At 45.9% G+C, this 18,849-nt stretch overlaps 2 protein-coding genes and 1 long non-coding RNA gene across 7 annotated transcripts in view; 1 reads left to right on the top strand and 2 right to left on the bottom strand.

Moving 5' to 3' along the window:
- Nucleotides 1–8,997, bottom strand: part of pawr (PRKC, apoptosis, WT1, regulator) — a 49,152-nt gene extending 40,155 nt beyond the window's left edge. The window contains exons 1-2 of one of the 4 annotated variants that reach the window (XM_056578117.1): nt 8,855–8,997; nt 7,815–8,588 (exon numbers count right to left, since the gene is read on the bottom strand). In XM_056578117.1, the coding sequence (XP_056434092.1) occupies nt 7,815–8,417 (603 nt within the window). In that variant the 5' untranslated portion in view covers nt 8,418–8,588; nt 8,855–8,997. The other 3 variants (XM_056578118.1, XM_056578115.1, XM_056578114.1) reach the window with 3 other exon arrangements.
- A 4,007-nt stretch (nt 8,998–13,004) lies between these two features.
- On the bottom strand, nt 13,005–14,601 carry LOC130372210 (uncharacterized). 2 transcript variants are annotated; one of them, XR_008893313.1, is made up of 3 exons: nt 14,490–14,601; nt 13,480–13,629; nt 13,005–13,118 (listed from the first exon to the last, which is right to left on the bottom strand). It is a non-coding gene; the product is annotated as an uncharacterized LOC130372210 (long non-coding RNA). The 2 variants fall into 2 exon arrangements; XR_008893312.1 differs by lacking the exon at nt 14,490–14,601 and adding an exon at nt 13,998–14,084.
- Nucleotides 14,602–16,455: 1,854 nt separating this feature from the next.
- On the top strand, nt 16,456–18,613 carry LOC130372741 (zinc finger protein RFP-like). Its single transcript, XM_056578891.1, has 2 exons — nt 16,456–16,524; nt 16,624–18,613. Exon 2 carries the CDS (start codon nt 16,626–16,628, stop codon nt 18,261–18,263), a length of 1,638 nt encoding a protein of 545 aa, XP_056434866.1. The 5' UTR covers nt 16,456–16,524; nt 16,624–16,625; the 3' UTR covers nt 18,264–18,613.
- The last annotated feature ends 236 nt before the right edge of the window (nt 18,614–18,849 follow it).

Genomic DNA, 18,849 nt, shown 5'->3' with positions numbered 1-18,849 from the left:
TATTCTTTGTTTGACCCCGGCGGTCAATTTATTTCTATATCTGTAACACAAGCTGCTCAAGTCATTGAGACAGTGAGAAAAAATAAGTCGACACCAAGTATACCAGATTAGTTTGTGGTATATTATCCGCAACATCCATAACACAACCCAGTACTTTTTTGTGCCATGATAAGGATCTGTCTGTCATCTCTCGTAGACACAGGAGAAGTCCTTCACTGAGTTGAGTGTGAAAACAAGGCTGTGATGACAGAAAGCCATGTTGACGACCCAAAGTGACTGTGAACTCAGATTCATGTCATTGATGAGGAGGTGGGGGCTAGTGGGGGTCAGTGTAACTGCTGTGGAATGCCTACAGGACAGGTAGACCGTTTTTTTCTCTTTTTCACCCTCGGACCAGGTTTCAAAAAAGTGTGTTTTCAGGCAACGGAAATACCGGATCTGTCTGGATGGTCGGCCCAAACTAACAAGAACAACAACAACTTGTACACACACATTGTACACAACCACACACTCTTCCACTCAATCACTCACAAACATAGACAGTTTGCACACACACACACACACACACACACACACACACACACACACACACACACACACACACACACACACACACACACACACACACACACACACACACACACACACACACACACACACACACACACACACACACACACACACACACACCAAAGGCCCTGGCCCAAACTAACCTTTTCATGAAAAAATTATTTCCGTGGGGACGGGGCCTGTATCAGACGAATGCCGATCCTTTCATCCAGTGAAGCGCTTTGTAGAAAGTGTGTACAAACACAGCTTTGACTCAAGGAAACGGGTGTTCTTTGTGTTATATCTTACGTTGGAAAGAAGCGATTTCTCTAAAACTCGTCGACCGATTAGAACCCCTGCTTAATTGTAATCAGACGGACCCAGCGGGGAATGAAAAGCAACAGGGCATGAATGAGTGATCTCAGCATGGGACTGGGAGTGCAAAAATAGAGATAGTGGGAACGGGAAGAGGGGGAAGTGTGGAGATGGAGAGAGGGAGAGAGAGAGAGGGGACGAGTGGAGTGATTTGTTTTATTCTACTTTAATGAACTCTAACAGGCTCACGAAGGCCTAATCAAGCAGAGTGACTGATTAGGGTCAGACTCACACATTCCCAGCAGCCGTCCCCAAACAGACAGGAATGTCTAACAAACTGAATCACACTCACACAGTGGGGGGGGGGGGGGGGGGGGGGAGAGTAGGATCAGACACTGTCTGGTGATCCGCCTGCTTCCCCCCTGCTGGGGAGGGACACACACACACACACACACACACACACACACACACACACACACACACACACACACACACACACACACACACACACACACACACACACACACACACACACACACACACACACACACACACACACACACACACCAAAGCTGGACAGATTGTCTGGGTTTTTCCTCAGGCTCTCATGGGACTGCGGTGCCTCGCGGTATCTGAAGAAGCTACACTTGTACACAGCAGAGTTATTAATCGTCATAGGATTGGTATTTTTTGCAATCTTATATTAGTAAGTGTCCCGTCTCCCGGCTGAAAGGAACGAGGTTTCAAAGGCCGATATCCTCAGCCTTACCAGTAGTCAACACTACCTGCCCCACAAAGACGTGCATTTAAAATATGGCAAAACGCTTCGGATATAACCTCAACAATTAAGAAATCGTTATTATTTCCACAACAACGTAACATAAGCTCATATATCAACTGATGAGCAAATTCATCGCAGATCCATCGTCCATGAAAATTATGCAAGGTAGCCAGGGCTTATGTTACTGGTGTCACATCCGATAAGTAACAGGGCTTAATAAGGGATATAACAGCAGTAAAATACAGGAATTGTATCTGCTGGCGGGAAGAGGGAAGTTTAAAGACTTGTTTACATGGAAACATCTGGTAATCCCCAGGGTCTGTACCGAAACTGCTGCTTGGCTAACAGGCATCTCAGGCGAACACACACGCGGGATGAAACGCTATCTTGGCCAGGCTGCGTGCGTGTGTGTCTGTGTGTGCGTTGTACCGAGTTTACAGATCATCACACAAACGGGGAAGACGCTTTGGCTGCCAGTTAAAACAAAATCAAGCAAAACCTCCGACATCACTTTGGGCTCTGGTGAATGATAACAACCGTTCCATTATTTATCACATTCATGGACTGAAACTGAGGTAACAAAACGAAAGAATGCACAGGGAAACTGATCACCTGCCGCCTTTATTTGGACCAAGAAATCTGAGAGGCACATTTCCTCTCGCTCAGCCACAAGAAGCATCGTCACTCAGTTCAACACAGGTCTTGCATGACTGTGCATTGTTGTAGTGTGTGTGTGTGTGTGTGTGTGTGTGTGTGTGTGTGTGTGTGTGTGTGTGTGTGTGTGTGTGTGTGTGTGTGTGTGTGTGTGTGTGTGTGTGTTAATGATTAACAGACAAACAGGTTCTCCTGAACGCTCAGCGACAGTGCCTTGACCTAGATACTGGACTGGATCGAGATAGTGTGTGTGTTTTTGTTTAAACAACAGCCCCCCCACACTCAGTGCAGCGGAGGAAAGACCATAATAAAGATTAAGTATTTGTTCTGGTCAACTTGAGGAGAAATAGTCGACGGAACTTTCAAACCATGCCAACTCAAATAGTATAGAAAAGTAAAATATGGTTGAAAAATCAGTTCAAACACGTATTCTCAGATGTACGTCTGCACAGCTGTCCCATCACATCACTCGGACCTGAGAGGCTGCGTTGCCATGACGACAAGGCATTCCGCTGACGCTCACCACTTGGGAAGCAGAGGTGGTGGCGGTGACGATGTTGGAAGAGATGCTGGTGAGTGTGGGAGTGGTGCCTGGGACTTTTTAATGTTTCCATTGAAACCAAAGTCGACAGAGTAATATGGCGAGGGTGAGAGTAACTGCACAGAATCCCCATGCCACGCTCCATTACGTGGGTTTTTACGAGGTGCTGAGAGACCCCTGCGACCAAATAAAGGGGGCCTCAAACAGTTAACGATGTGGTGGAGGGAGGCCAGCACTTCCACATTCCTTCTTCCTTCCTCCCACCATCCATCCCTCCCCCCACCCTCACCCTCTCTCCCTCCCTCCTTCCATGCTGGACTTCCACCAAGTTTCACTGAACGGCTCGGTCGAAGGATTGGTTTTCATCACCGATCCAAGCCTTTGAGTGACGGTGACCCTCGTCGGCCATCTTGGGTTCGTTCCAATAGCTCAAGCAAGCAAAACGTTCCTGGGAACCGCTCCCGAGTACCTGGCAGAACGGCCGGGTACCATTAAGGAGTTTAACATTCCTGTTGTTCAACCCAACAACTGAAGAGTGAAGGGGAAAAGGGAAAAAAAACATCCCAAAATGCCCAAATAACTTCCCGCTTACCTAAGCAGCTGATAAAACTCCCAGTGTTGTGTTGCCGTGATTACATGACCTTGTTTGGGGAAAGAGTTATAACAGCGAGTGAAACTCTATTCCCACACAATGTCGATTTTTCATACTTCATTCCATTCTGGTGGAATGTCATAGAACAACATACAGCTCGTAACTGGTTAGCAATACAATTAGGCGAGGCAGTGAGATTTCACTCTCCCCTTCTTAACATTCAGCTGGTTGGCATTAGAATTACTAACAATACGTAATATTTAACCTCTCTTGTATTTTAACACCATTGTAAACACTTAATTTTAACACACTCCATCATTGGAAACCATCTACAACTAAGATCTCCAAGTCATGCATCCCAAAATTGGCAATCCAGTAAATACTGTATGCATGACATGATTGATACGTTGATTCCTTCCGTAATGAGATCCTACTCTGAAACTGTGGAAGTGCACCTCAGTCCACGAAGAAGGAACCTTTTATCGAGGCACATAGTTGAACTCAAAACAAAGTTTCCCCTGAAGCATAAGAAGGAACTTAACTGTAATCAACATCAGAAGACACACAGACAGTCTGTCAGCAACACAGACCAGAACCAGACCCAAACATCGGGAGAATCCAAGACAGTAAGGTCCTCCGGTGGCCTTCAAAGTCCTCGCACCGCAAACACACAGCTGCAGGCCACGCTCCGGCAGATGTGCAGAGCTCCACAGGGACAAGAGAGGAGTGTAATGACCCTACTGCAGAGGCTACTGTCTCAGTGGTATGTGGTCTGGGGAACTCTTTAAGTGGACCTTTAAGGGGATGAGTGCGACAGCGTCACACAAATCTAAAGCCCTGCCCCTCTGACAAGGAACGTCCGCTTGGCTGTAGAGGTGAGGGCACAGCATTCAACAACGCCTCAGTTAGGGAAAATTGTATTTGATTCAATTTTGTTTGTGTAGCCCTTAATCACAGGTACCGTCTCAAAGGGCTTAACAGGCCGTATATGTATTGACACCCCCCTGACCCTAGCCCCCCAGAGGGAAAAACTCTCTTAATTAGCAAGTTAAAAATCTTGAGAAGGACCGCAGAGTGGGGGAGCCCTCCTTCCAGGGAAGACCAGGAGTGCAATGGGTGCCATAACTAACTAGGGTTAGGGCTATGTGTTTTCATACATGAAAACACATAGATACTCATAAAACATCATTCCCTGAAATTGCTCTTACCAAAGCCCCTTTATTTTGTGCGTTCCTGCCACAAATGTAAAACAATGGAAATATAGGCGCTAATGGATTCCAAATGACATAAGTGCCATGTTGAGTATGTTTTTATTTGTGGTGCACACTAAATGTTCTCGGATAAAACGGTACATGGAAGTCAATTACCCAAATTATGTCGCTAACGGATGTTTTAGTGAAGCGAGGAGAGACAGTTTGATCACCCATGCCGGTATTTCCATTAACACATGGCAAGAGCGTTCTGGCGAATCATCTCGTTGCCTGATTACCGTTTACTATGAAAAGCAGGACGATCATTCAGCCCCCATGCATGCAACAGCGCTAAAAGCTTACGAAAAATACGACCCTGTTTGGTTTTTGTACGTCGACTATCAAATCGCAGCGGGGGTCCAACACGTCTGACCAGCTTGACCAGCGAGCGGATTAAAAACGGTGACACTTTAAATTTACATTTATGACATTCAGCAGAAGCTTTGACCCAAAGCGACTTACATTTGTCAGAAGCGAAGCAATATATGGCTGTCGGTACAGTAAGGATGTTCATAGAACCAAGTGCCAAGCACTAACAATCGCTAGGTTAACCCATTCCCCGTACACAACAAAGCTAGCTAGGATAAGAGGCTATACACGATGCTAAGTACGATTTTTAAGTGCAAGAACGTACAACATACAATAAGTGCGTACATTAAGTGCAAGGACGGACAACATACAATAAGTGCGTACATTAAGTGCAAGGACAGACAACATACAACAGGTGCGCACATTAAATGCCAGCACGTACACCCTTCATCAAGTGCGTACATTAAGTGCAAGGACAAACACCATACAATAAGTAAGAAGTGCCAGCACGTCCAACCCACACGCAACAGAGCAAAAACGAGCGAGAAACACCCAACACAAACACACGCAAGCAGCTCGCCCACGGAAGCCAACACCTCGGCCGTTCCGCCCGGCCCCAGAACCACATGATCATAACGGCAAACAAAGTCGCCGCGCTAAACAAACAGCGCTCTGCGAGATGAGGTAATCCCGCTGGACGGACTTGCCCTGTGGTCCCTTAATCGGGCCAATCGCCGGTAATTCCGTCATTATGTGTAGGGTGTCAGACCGTTGTGTGAATACCGTGCCGTCAAACAGCAGCACGGGGGCCTCGCTGGAGGGGCCCCACTGTTGAGGGGCCTCTCAGTGTTCACCGTGGCCTTGATCCACTGAACCAGTCACCCACATCCGAGTTCATGTTCAATGGTCGGGAGCTCATGACTCACTAGGGTTAAACGAACACGATCCGGAAGGTAATCTGGTCCAGACCCAGTGAAAAGTAACTGATTTTTTTTATCTGTGATAAGGCTCACACACACAGGTCTTGCATGACTGCACACACACACACACACACACACACACACACACACACACACACACACACACACACACACACACACACACACACACACACACACACACACACACACACACACACACACACACACACACACACACACACACACACACACACACACACACACACGAGGGGGCAGTTAGGGTCAAAGGCCACCCTCATGCCCCAACACAGGTACCCAACCATGCGTCTCTGTTCCTCTGACACACGGTATGACGCACTTGTCCGTGGTCGACGGTGAACTTTGACCCTTCCTCCCCAACCGCCACAAGCGCTTGCTTTGGTTAAACCCCCGGCCCGGTCTCACATTATCACCGAGGCAGCGTTCGTTCACAAGTCTGTTTCCTGCAGTGTTGTTCTGACCCCCCCCCACCCCCCCCCCCCAGTCGGTCCCTTTGTGCTACGACAGACCCGGCGCGGACACCATTTCTGGCTCATCCAACCTCACCCCCACCCCCCCCCCCTCCCCAAACCCGTTCTGGGACAACAAAGACCGTCCGGGCAATACGGTTCTCCCCTGTGCCGAACCACACTGCAATACACTGCACTGCACTGTCCCCCCCCCCCCTAGCAGGCCTCTCGTTCACATCTCGATTCCCCGCGTCGCCGGTCGCGTACACAGCGATCGACGCGGGCCGGCGAGCCGGACTTGGCACCTGGGAGGGAGACAAAGACAGCAGCTGCTTCCACGCGCTATTGAACTGGGATTAAGGGCTCGCGCGGCCGGCGAGAAGAGATCTGCTGTGTCAACTGTTTGGGTGTTGGGTTACCCGACCCCCCCCCCCCCCCCACGGTGAGCCCCTCCGCTCAGAAAACTGGGATGAGGTCGAAATGAGGTTCTGTGATTGCGAGTGTGAGTGAGAATCCGTCGTTGAGGAGAGGTTGGACTGAAAGGAGAGATGTGAAATGCGATCATTAGGGGGGGACAGGATTGTAGACTGTGATTGATATAGAAGTAGCCCTCGACTGTAGAGCGGTCTGTGTGAGGGCCTGGTTAATCAGACTGCTCTGGGAACGCGTGCAGCATTCCAGATGGAAGCATAGAGTTCTGCAGTGGACAGATTGAACCACAAGATAAACGGCTTTCCAGCTCTTTCTCTCTCTCTCTCATTCTTCTCCTCTCCATCCTTCTCTCTCTCCCCTTCACAAAACAAACCCTCACTTGTCCAAATGTTAGCCGCTCCTGCTAGCTTATAGCATATAGAGGCCCATGGGCAAAGTCAGCAGCAACCCCAGCCGCCCCCCCCCAAAGTTGCAAACCCCTAGCATTAGCTACGGCCCGGTGAGCGCATAATAACACAAAGTACACCAACAAGCAACACCACACAGTCAAAGTCTGAGTTGTGGAGTTTGACCACAACTTCTCTCTGCAGCTGAGGTGGTTTCCTTTATCGCTTATGGGACTTCTTCCAAAGTGTTTGTGAGCACCTGTTCATACCTGCATGCTCATGCATTGGATTTGGCTTTTGGCCTGAGTGTTATCTAAAGGCGTTTTCCCATGACATTATAAAAACCAGTATTTATTTTTTTTTTTTAATCGCACACACTTTTTTTGTGTGTGCTGTAGGTAAATATGGACTGTGCGTGTGCCTGTGTGTACAGGATTTGAACAGAAATCGATATTTGTTATGTTTGTTGTGCTTCAGGTAGTTCTGTGGGTAATTGACAACTATGACTTGTGTGCCCACCATCACACTGAAGAAGCTCGCAAAGCAACGGATGGCAAACAAACACACAAACAAACAAAGTGGGGGTGGAAGACTCACCTCGTTGGACGGTATACTGACAACACCTGTTGATCGCCGCTTCTCCCGCAACTTCCTCTTCTCTATCTGTCCCTTGCCTTTTCTGGCGCTGGGCCCCGCGCACTTCTTGTCCTTCCCCTTGCCGGGGGACGGACTGGATGGGTCCCCGTCCACCTCCTCCACCTCCGCCGTGGGGCTCGACTCCACCGACGGGCACGGAGGAGGAGGAGCCTTCTGATCCGACTGCTTCTTCAGGTTACCCCCTGGCGGGGCCGGCCCGGGATGGGGTTCCGCCTCGGGTTTCTTCAGGGCCGGGGACGACATGGACCGCGCTATGGGTTGGCACAGAGCCGCGGACGCGATGTTCCCGGCGGACCCCCCACCGCGCTCCACGTTCCCATTGTTATTGAGCTCCATGTTTGGGGTGCTTTTGTTGCTGTGGCTTGTGCCGAGGGGGGCTGCAGGGGTACCTGCGCCCGGTGTACCTGAACCCGGGTGACCCGCGCTAGCGCCGGTTGCCGCGGCGATGTCCCCCAGCATCTTCAGACGCATCTTCTCGCGTTTGGCTTTCCATTCCTCCAGGAAGTCCGTCTGGGCGTTGGGTTTGAATCCGCCCGTTGCCATGATGCCTCTGAGCGGATGGTTATTCAAGAGCACGTCTGCGTGGATTGGGGTCAGGAACGGGAACGAGAGGCGCGCTCCTGGGGAAAGTGCACGATCAACTTTAAGCTCCTCTCAGCCGGACCAGAGCTTCTAATGGTTCCTCATTCCTCACAGTGGGGGGCGATGAGGGTTCTATAAAGAGAGAAATAAGACTGAATATAAGATAAAATGCAAGCATTTAGTCTATGATACCGAGCAGATGTCATCACGAAAGATCAGCATTTATCCAGGCTACGTCACAGCCAGGATACGCACCACAAGTTGCAGGAAACTTCCAGATCAGCCCGACTCAACTTTTATTCTGGAGGCTAACTTAGTTTTTACGCACACCGAAGCCAACATAAACGCTTACGAGGCGAAGCCTACGTGCTTTAGGGAGGTGTAAAGTGTGAACTCACCTGTGTACTCGGTGCTCTCGCCGACTCTCAGGTGTCGTCAGGCTCTGCGGTAATGAGGAGCGACCGTCTGGCGCACGAGCAGCAACGGAGCTCTGCCCCTCCACGCCGGGCCGGCCCGAGTGCACCCGAGTGTTCCCGGAAATACACGAGGGATAAAAGTTGGGCATGGCTACTAAAAAGTCAGTTGTGGTAGATTTTAATAATACATTTTAATAAATAATATAATGTCTTGATAATTATTGAATTTTTTAATGGCTTTACAACAATTTTTTAATCAGTGAAGTGGTTTTATGTTTTCGTTTTTAAATTGTATATCATTAACTGTTGTGTGCATTAACTTTAAATGGATGTGTAAAGTTCACAAATGTATTTGTAGACCTTAATCATTTGATTTTGAAATGATATTGGCTTGAAGCCACTGTGTGTGTTTACACACACGCACACGCACACACACTCTCTCGTCTCGTTTGCGTGTGATTCGGTTCATCTCCCAAAAGGCCAGTGTCATTTATTGTGTTTGCATTCGACATTCCTACGGAAAACACGTTTCGTGTCTTCGCCTACGCAGATCCCACAGGCCCACGGCAGACGACGACTCCCTACCGGCCGGGCCGACTATCTACACACGGATGACTCACTCCGTCACCACGGGCCCAGCATCCCAGATGAACCTCTAATGCGTGTCTCTCCGGCTGAAATACTCGATATGCTAAACGTGACGTGTATGAGCCACCATTGGGCGTGTAGTTGTGCAGAATCGCTCTTTTGTCACTCTCTCACACACACAATAGAGCACAGCGAGATGAAAGAGTGGTGTGCACACGCTGCGATGGATGCTGACATGAATGTGTGCCGCTGCATAACTGTGTCGTTCATGGCGACACACGAGGTGGTTAATCCGCTGCAAAGCCTTCATGGGTTTGGACTTATGAGTGAGAAGAATTTGAAACAATAGTTCATGTTAATCGTTATTGATTAATAATTATCTCATTGTAGGCCCGTAGGCCGAAACAGTGAATGAAAACAAAGTGAGGTGTTGTATTGTTCTCTGCCTGTTGCGTATTGTCTATTAATTAATTAATGAACAGGCCTTAATGAGTCTTAACCGTTTTCGCTCCTAATTGGATATTAGTAGTACTCATACTCTTTGCCATTTCCACCCAAGTGAAGACAGACTGAAGGGTTACCTGGGTAAATGAAAACCTGTAGGCGTGGCTTATTTACCACTCAGCCCACTGCCAATATAACCTGAATTCTTGCTCCAGAACGCAAGCTAGTTTACGTTGCGTCTCTGAATAACCACGTGTTAAACATTTACCACTGTCAGAGTCATACCTAGCCTGAAACAACGATGCCACAAAGGATAAAATTCGTTTTTCACGCATCACTAAACACCACTTCTTGTCGGTCTGTGTTGACAGATGAAACTCATAGGCCTAGCTCCAATAAGTCCCCTCAGGAACTCCAACAGAATCCAATTCCTGTTCGCATTAGCGTTGACTCCCTCCACATGGACCCATCAGGGCTAACACTCTTAGCCAAACCCACACTTCTCCCCTTAAGAGCTTTAGACCACACCGGTGGGTGCTTACATTCAGGAATCAAAGGCCCTGCTTGGATAACACACTTATCACCCTGTAGCTCAGAAACTCTATCGTACGCAGACTTTTCCAAGGCTGCTTTCAGCGGGTCAACGATGTTCAATCACCTTTAGACTCGCAGCGTTGTAAAAAGGTCACTGCATGGGGTTTATACGGTTGAGCAAACAAGCATACAGCTCTGACATTACAAAGGTTAACGGAGGAGAAAATAAATGTATTGGGGTGCATACTGTTGTGTGTGGAGGAAGGAGAATTGAAAGACTAACGTTAAGTTTTATTTTACTCACTAGTTGCCTAATTTCCTAAACCCTATATATAATGAACACTGTATATTTAGGGAACTAGTATTGAGAATTGGGGGTATTTGGACACTGATAATAAACCGATTACAACTGCATTGTCATCAGATTAATCTAATTAAACATCCTGACACTATCTCACCACTAAACATGCAGGCCTCTAGGCAGGTCATACTACAATAAAAAATACTCCATCACCAGAATAAGTTAGCTACTCCCTAAACCTCAAGCCACTATGAAAGCAGAGAGACAACACGACTGCACGTAACCTGACATCCCCTCTCTACTTCTGGTAATCCTTGTGCTAGTGGATTAACTTAGAAAAGACGGCCCGCTGTTTTTCTGGTATTAGAATTGCAAGCCTTTAGATTTTGAAACCATCTCAAGTCTGGCCTCTGACATTTGAGGAATAATCGCCTGTGCTTGTCAATATTAACCTGAGGCGCCAGATGATTTGTTACACAGAACCACCTGGGAAGGCCTCCTTTGTAACTGTTTGGGGAAAGGGCAAATACTTGGCAGGTGATTGGATGAGCCATGTGTCTCTCATGTCTGTCACATAGATCATGAAGTTCCTTATGGGACGCTCTGATTGGTCCAGGCCGCTGTTTTCCGACTCAATCCGACTAACTTTAAGCCTGGAAGAGGGATTTCAGCAAGGTTGTTCGTGATCTCATGGATCCAGCAGCCATATGTGAATGTGATGGGATTACTAAAGCAGAAAAACATCATGGCACTGAGCTGGCAGCAACACTGTGCATTCACAGCCAGCCAGACAGACGGACGGACAGACATAGACACTCGCCAGACAGCCAGCCAGTGTCTCCTCTCTCTCAAACCATTGTAGCAGTCCCTCCTGGATTCAGTAAAAGTATTTATTATATCTATTGCCAATATGAATTATTATAAAACACAGCGATCCTGGCTTAGAGCGATTCATGGGAACCCTGCCGCCACGCATGCAACCAATATCACACAGTGGACTCTGATCTTTGGGATCCAACATGTTGAGACGTAATGCACGAAGGTAGGTTTCGGAAACTCCACGTCCGGCTCATCGATACCTGAGGAGGTCAGAGAAGAAGGAAGCAAGGAAGGAAGGACACAAGGAGAGGAAACAGCAGGAGTAGTACACATTGGCCGCCATGCAATAACTTTTGTGTATTTAAAGTGGTTTTCTATGACAAAAATTAACGGTTGGATTTAAAATGAGATTCCAAAAGAGGGCATGGAGATTATTATAATTGTTATAATGATAATGATTATGATTATTAAAAGGAATATTGATTTGATGATTATTGTTGTAAAATGGATATGATACAAATATATTAGAGATGTGCATGCCTAAGAGATAATACTAAGTATGAGGAGTCGTATGAGGGGTTCAGCAAGAGGACCATCAAAGGGATGACAATATTCTAGTTTATCAGGTCAGTGTTTATAGATATGTTTATACCGTACAAAATGGAAATAAATCAGCACTAAACATTCCTCACAGCGCTTTTTACAGCCATGATGAAAATAAATGTTCCTTCCGGTTATTGTAAACCAGAGGAACACGACGGGCACCTAAAAATCATGGGCCACGATAGTAAAAAGAGGAATGATCCTAAATGACCCATGAGGCCCAACCCGTTCCAGTCGAATCCTCTCTCCACTTCTTACCTCATCCCCTCTGTCTCCACCTGCTTAACCTCCAAACAGTCCTCACATCTAGTTCATCAAAAAGCGGTTAGGACGAGCTGTCCTCATTCATAAGCAACAGCTCCACCTAGTGGTGAACCCCGGGAAAGCAACGATTAAGATGGATTTAGTTTAAAAATAAGATATTTAGGTTTGACTTCCGAATAACTAGGTAAGGAACAGTGGGATACCTAATAATATACCTAATGTGGTCATCTGTCGTTTTGTAACATGTCTTATCAATCATGCATTCTCAATGTGAGTTTCACATGAAATGCAATATTTTGCTGAGGTGGAAGTGCACAATTTGATATTATCGAAGAAGACAGTCATAACGTTTAAAGTAGGCCTATTAGGATTGGGGAAAAAATACGTGGTTAGTTTAACCAAAACTACGTGCAAAGTCTCTTTTCAGGAGGATCGATTCATCCGCAGTGTTTGTATTTTATTTTGGGGGGCGGTTCTGACCATGGATGGGTCACACGCCTCCTCCAGCCGGAGCGTGGATGTGGCCCGTGGTCGTGTCCCCGGTGTTTACACGCCCATCTCTTATCTCACCTGGCCGTCTGTCAGAGATCCAGAGACGAGACGAGACTTCAGCGCCACCGCCGCAGGCTCATGGCCGAAGACCCCAAACCTTCGGGATGAGGGGGATGGAAGCGGGTGGACGCAGCGGGAGAGCTAGAGAAAGGTAGAAAATAGTGTAGAATCTATTCAATTATTATCAATTATGGCCCCCCCTTGCACTCCTTTTCATCCCTGGAAGGAGGGATCCCCCACTCTGCGTTCCTTCTCAAGATCTCTTCCTTGCCATTTAAGGCAAGGAAGAAACCACCAGGGAGTTTGTTCTTGCCCCCGGGGCGGGGGGCTAGGGTCAGAGGGGGGTGGATACATATATGGCCTGTTAAGCCCTTTTAGACTGTACCTGTGCTTAAGGGCTATACACGTAACTTAATAATTCAATCTACCCTATAGACGTAACATGTGTGAGTTTTTTACCCATGCTGTATAGATAAACCGAACAGCAGATAGTGGACTGTACCAGCTGGTTGATCTCTCCATCATGGGGTTGGAGGGATCATGTGGGTCGGGCGGGTAGAATGACTTGTTATTGCAAATCAACATCACACCTGGGGGTGAGATAATGGTCCTTTAAATAGACACCAAACACTGCGTCACATGGCGTAGAGTTCTGAAAGGAAAATAAGGAAAATTATTGTTTATGCCTCTTCCACCGCAGCCAAATTGCATACTGGAAGTCCGGCGAAGGGGCGAAAAAGGTTGAATTGCGGCGTATTTAGCATCTAAAGAGCAATTGTAGCAGTTTTCTACTTCTTCAAAGTTTGGGCAATTAATTTGTCTACATTCAACACTGGCAACTGAGTGTGAAATGTTGAACTTCACTCTCAAGGAATATAATCGGAGAAAAAAATTGATGAATGGATGCAACTAGGCCTACTGTTTGTTGATAGGAAGATGATGTGATTTCCCAACACATTTCTTCTCTAACCTTCAACCTTTAATAACTTATATCAAACAGAGCATTAACGTTTTTCTCACATGCAAATATCAAAATTTTCTGTTAGAAAGTATGCATCAGCTTGTAGTTTCGTTTGGCAGTGTGGTTCCCCTCTTTTTGGAGGCCCCCCTGCTACCGGATTTAAAACGACGTGTGCAAGCGTGATGTTTATAGCCTAGTCTGCCATCTAGTGACCGAACATAGTATTAATAATAATAATAATAATAATAATAATAATAATAATAATAATAATAATAATAATAAATATAACCGCAAGCGGTGATTAACAGGGTCCGAGCAAAATTAAAAGTCAAGAACACACTGATGAAAGATATATAGCCTAAATATAACATATAATTGTCATATTTAAGCACACATTTCTCAAGTGAATTAAGGGCTTTCTTCAAAGCATACACCTGAAAAATCTTTGAAATTCTGGGGAAATTAAACATTTGTAGTCAAGAACACTAACGGAAGAAATATAAATATTATATGACTATATGAGTTAATTATGAAGGAAAAATATGCCATACTGTGTCTTGGCAGTCCGATTCTTGGAAACTTATGAGCTGGAATGTTGATGGCCTGATGAATATCAGGTGCTGTTCAATGTTGTGATTCTTAAATGAGTGGCAATGACAGAATGTCATGTTCCGTCTGATGATTTTTGTGAGGCTTTGTCTAAAGATTTTATGTGGCGATTTTGGTGAATTGTTGATTATTTTTGTACCCTGCGAATCTTTTTATCATGTCAGGGTTTTATAAATGCGTCTGATTCTAGACATTAATATTCTGAAAGAATTTTGAGTCCAGGTCAATCTGGTGAGGAGAAATAAGCCTAACTCATGATTCTTTACAATAGCGCCACCTTTGGGTGCATTACCACACATTTGGGTTTATGGGTAGAGGGGGTTGGTAACCTGCAATTTTCAAGAGTATTCGACTTACGGTATAGGCTGCAGTATGACTTTTACAGAATTTGAGGGGGAAAATAAAACGTTATTAGGGGTAATTAGGGGTTACTAATAATAATGGATTGAATTTATTTAGCGCTTTTCTAGACACTCAAAGACGCTTTACAGTGAAGGGGGGACCTCACTAACCACCACCATTAACGAAATGGTATCATATTTACGAAAGTTAGGTAGGTGAGCTTCAAATTAGTTTATTCTGTCTAAGAGTTTTATTGAAATATTTCAATATAAATCTGCAATATCCAACTAAAACTACTCATATTTAGATTATTTATCTAATTTATTGAAATATACTCGAAAACAGACACACGTAAATATAAATCAAGTATAATTTACCATTAACATTGGTTTATCAAATGTATTATCCCTTAGAGGTCAATTTTAAGGGTCAGTTATTGGGTGTCGTTCGGTGTTTATTTTATGGCGTAGGCTACATTATATGTATATTATGGCATTGGGGTTGTTTATTTTCTTAAAGGGAACCCAGCTGATTAGCTTCACCCCACGTTTGTGAGTATTGTGACTTTGTCTTGTCAGCTCTTCCCTCCTCTCCTCTCCTCTCCTCTCCTCATCCTCCTCTCTCTTATCTCTGCTCTCCTCCAGAGCTCATCTAGGATTGTGTTCATTATTGTCGTACATGTGTGTCGTACTACGTGTGTCCACATGTCAAAGGTTACCCCATTTAGTTTTTTGAATCTAAAATAGATGTTGCACGACTGAACTCCCTCTGGGGGAGTTCATAGTGAATCACTATGGGGACGTTGACGCTCCCGCTCGTGCGGAGTCCTAATCCCCATAAGCCACGCCCACTGAGTGGCTGGACGGCGCGAGGAGAGGGAGAGACGTGGACCGAGATACCTCTGAGCAGCCAGCAGCATGGGAATGAATAACCCCATCACACGTTTATATGTTACACCTTCTCCCTGATGGTCTGAGTAAGTCGCCAAGTGTTTTCGTGACTCGTTAGTCGCCTTTTAGAAATAAAGGCGCAAAGAGAGTCAATGATACGTACACAACGTGCGTGTGTATGGTGTGTGCGCGCGCGTGCCTGTGGGTCTGTGTGTAGTGGTGAGCGATTTCAACTCCAAGCTGAAACGTGGTTTGTTCCACAATGACTGCAACATCTGTAGCATCCTATAGAGCAAGATGCCCCCTTAGTTAACCCCTACCTGTTCAATTACCACATATATCCTTAAACACTGTCTAACCCCTACCTGTTCCATTATCACATATATCCTTGAACACTGTCTAACCCCACCTGTTCCATTACCAAATGTATCCTTAAACACTGTCCAACCCCTCCCTGCTCCTGGGAGTTTGCATACAAATGTCTAACACAAGGAGGGCTTACATATGAGGGCAGGCCGTCGGTCCACCGCCGCAACAAATAAAAAACTGATTTAAAACTCTTGAAAATCATCACATGATGATTGATGATTTTTTTCATTTACTTGTCAGTGAACTGTGTCCGTGGGGGCGGAGCCAGGTGTTAGGGGAAGGGACAGGTTTTATGGGAGGAGAGAAGAGGACGCGCAGTTCTGGAAACGAAACCCATTGTGGAAAAAATATTCAGACGGACAGAAACCAAAACAAGGTGAGTAAAACAGCACAAGAGAAGTTAAAACCTCTCTTCCCGTTATGGAATAAGAAAAATATAATTGCTCAATACATAAACCTTGTCGTCTGTGTTTAGGAATGGCCTCTGCTAACACTTCCTGGCTTGAAGAGAACTTTTCATGTTCCATCTGTCTGGATGTGTTCAACGATCCAGTTACCACCGCATGTGGACACAACTTCTGCAGAACCTGTATTACAAAGTTCTGGGATAAACAAGTCCAGTACAAATGTCCTGTTTGCAACAAGCTTTTCAAACCAAGACCTGATCTACAGGTCAATATCCTCTTATCAGAGCTGGCTGCTCAGTCTAGATTCAGAACGTCTGTCCGAGTAAAAGAGCATTCTTATGTTGAACCAGGAGAAGTTCCCTGTGACGCCTGTACTGGGACCCAGCGGAAGGCCGTGAAGTCCTGCCTAATGTGTTTTTCCTCTTACTGCCAAACCCACCTGGAGCCACATCAGAGAGTCGCTGGCCTGAAGAAACATCGGCTGGTCGAGCCTATGGACCGTCTGGAAGACAGGATGTGTAAGAAACACGACCGACTTCTTGAGCTCTTCTGCCAGACCGAACAAGTGTGTGTGTGTCTGTTCTGCATAGAGGCAGACCACAAGTCCCATCCTGTTGTACCTCTAAAGGAGGAATATGAAGTGAAGACGGCCCAGCTGGGGAATGGGGCTGAAGTTCCGCAGATGATCCAGGAGAGAAAACAAAAGATTAAGAAGATCGAAGACACAGTAGAAATGAGCAAGAAAGACGCAGACAGAGAGATAGCCGATGGTGGGCAGGTCTTCACTGCTCTGAAAGGCTGTGTTGAAAAGTGCCGGGATGAATTCAACCAAACGGTGAAAGAGAAACTGAAATCCACAGTGAAACAAGCTGAAGACCTCATCAAAGAGCTGGAGCAGGAAATAGAAGATCTAACCAAAAGAAGCTCAGTGGTGAAGCGGCTCTCACACACTGAAGACCACCTCCACTTCCTCCAGGCCTTCAGCTCCCTGAAGGATCCTCCACCCACCAGGGACTGGACGACGGTGGAGGTCCATCCTCCGTCATACGCAGGGACCTTGAGGAGATCCCTGGATCAGCTGGAGGAGACACTGAACATGGAGATGAAGAAGCTGCGTGATGATGCTGAACTGAAGAGGTTCCAGCAGTATGAAGTAGATGTGACTCTGGATCCTGATACTGCTCATACCAGGCTCATCCTGTCTGATGGGAAACAAGTACATGATGGAGGTGTGGGGAAGGTACTCCCAGACAACCCTAAGAGATTTACAAGGAATATATTTGTACTTTCTAGGCAGAGCTTCTCGTCAGGTAGATTTTACTTTGAGGTCCAGGTTAAAGACAAGACTGGATGGTGGTTAGGAGTGGCCAGAGAGTCCGTAGACAGAAAAGGTCCGACCAAGTGGACCCCCGAGACTGGTTACTGGATTCTGGACTACTACAAGAATGGGTTAGTATTTAGAGATAACCCTTCTGTCAGTCTCCCTCTGAGAGCTGAGCTCCAGAAGGTGGGGGTGTTTGTTGATTATGATGAGGGTCTGGTCTCCTTCTATGATGTGGAAGCCAGGATTCATATCTACTCTGCTACTGGCTGCACCTTCAGTGAGCCCCTCTATCCATTCCTCTGTTCAATGTACCATGGTTATGGGGGTAACAACTCTGCGCCCCTGATCATCTCACCTGTCAAACAGACTAGGACCTTTGTTTGATAATGCAACATACAAACCACCAAACAACTAATGTTTCCTGAATTAGAATCTCTATGTGAGATCTGAAAGAACTGCATTTATGTCTACTGCTGTCATTTAACGAGGATAAATTGTTCAAGAATCTAACCCCAGTTGTTGAATACAACCCTTTATGAAGGGTTAGATTACACTTGTCTGTTTTCTCCTTATTTTTTTTATATGTTCAACACTATTATTAACCGTTTGTTATGTAGAACATTTTTTACAGGATTCATTTGTATAAATAATAATTGTATTAACATTTCTATTGGTTTTAACTTCTGAATAGTGAATGAAAAAACAATACAATTGTCTTACTTTTCAAATTCTAATAAAAGGAAAAATAATGAATTTGCAGTCCTACATTATCATTGTAATACATAATTTAAGTGGAATAGATACATTCCAGTCTAATAGTGTTCAGTTAGTGGTCATCTCTCGGTTATCCTAGCAGCACACCTGGAAGGTCCTTCCAGCACCTTGGCTCCCGGCAGGTCTCTATGGCAGGCACGCGCTGAAGGGGGGGGTAATAATATATAAGTAAAGTTAAATGCATAGTTAAAAGTCC

This window comes from Gadus chalcogrammus, chromosome 19 (assembly GCF_026213295.1).
Source record: "Gadus chalcogrammus isolate NIFS_2021 chromosome 19, NIFS_Gcha_1.0, whole genome shotgun sequence".
In the NCBI taxonomy this organism is placed as follows: domain Eukaryota; kingdom Metazoa; phylum Chordata; class Actinopteri; order Gadiformes; family Gadidae; genus Gadus; species Gadus chalcogrammus.
Note: the sequence above shows the minus strand (reverse complement) of the source record. Positions and strands in the feature narration are given on the sequence as shown.

Excerpts from the sequence above, each read along its gene's own strand:
- LOC130372741 (XM_056578891.1), top strand. The coding sequence starts at position 16,626 with ATGGCCTCTGCTAACACTTCCTGGCTTGAAGAGAACTTTTCATGTTCC.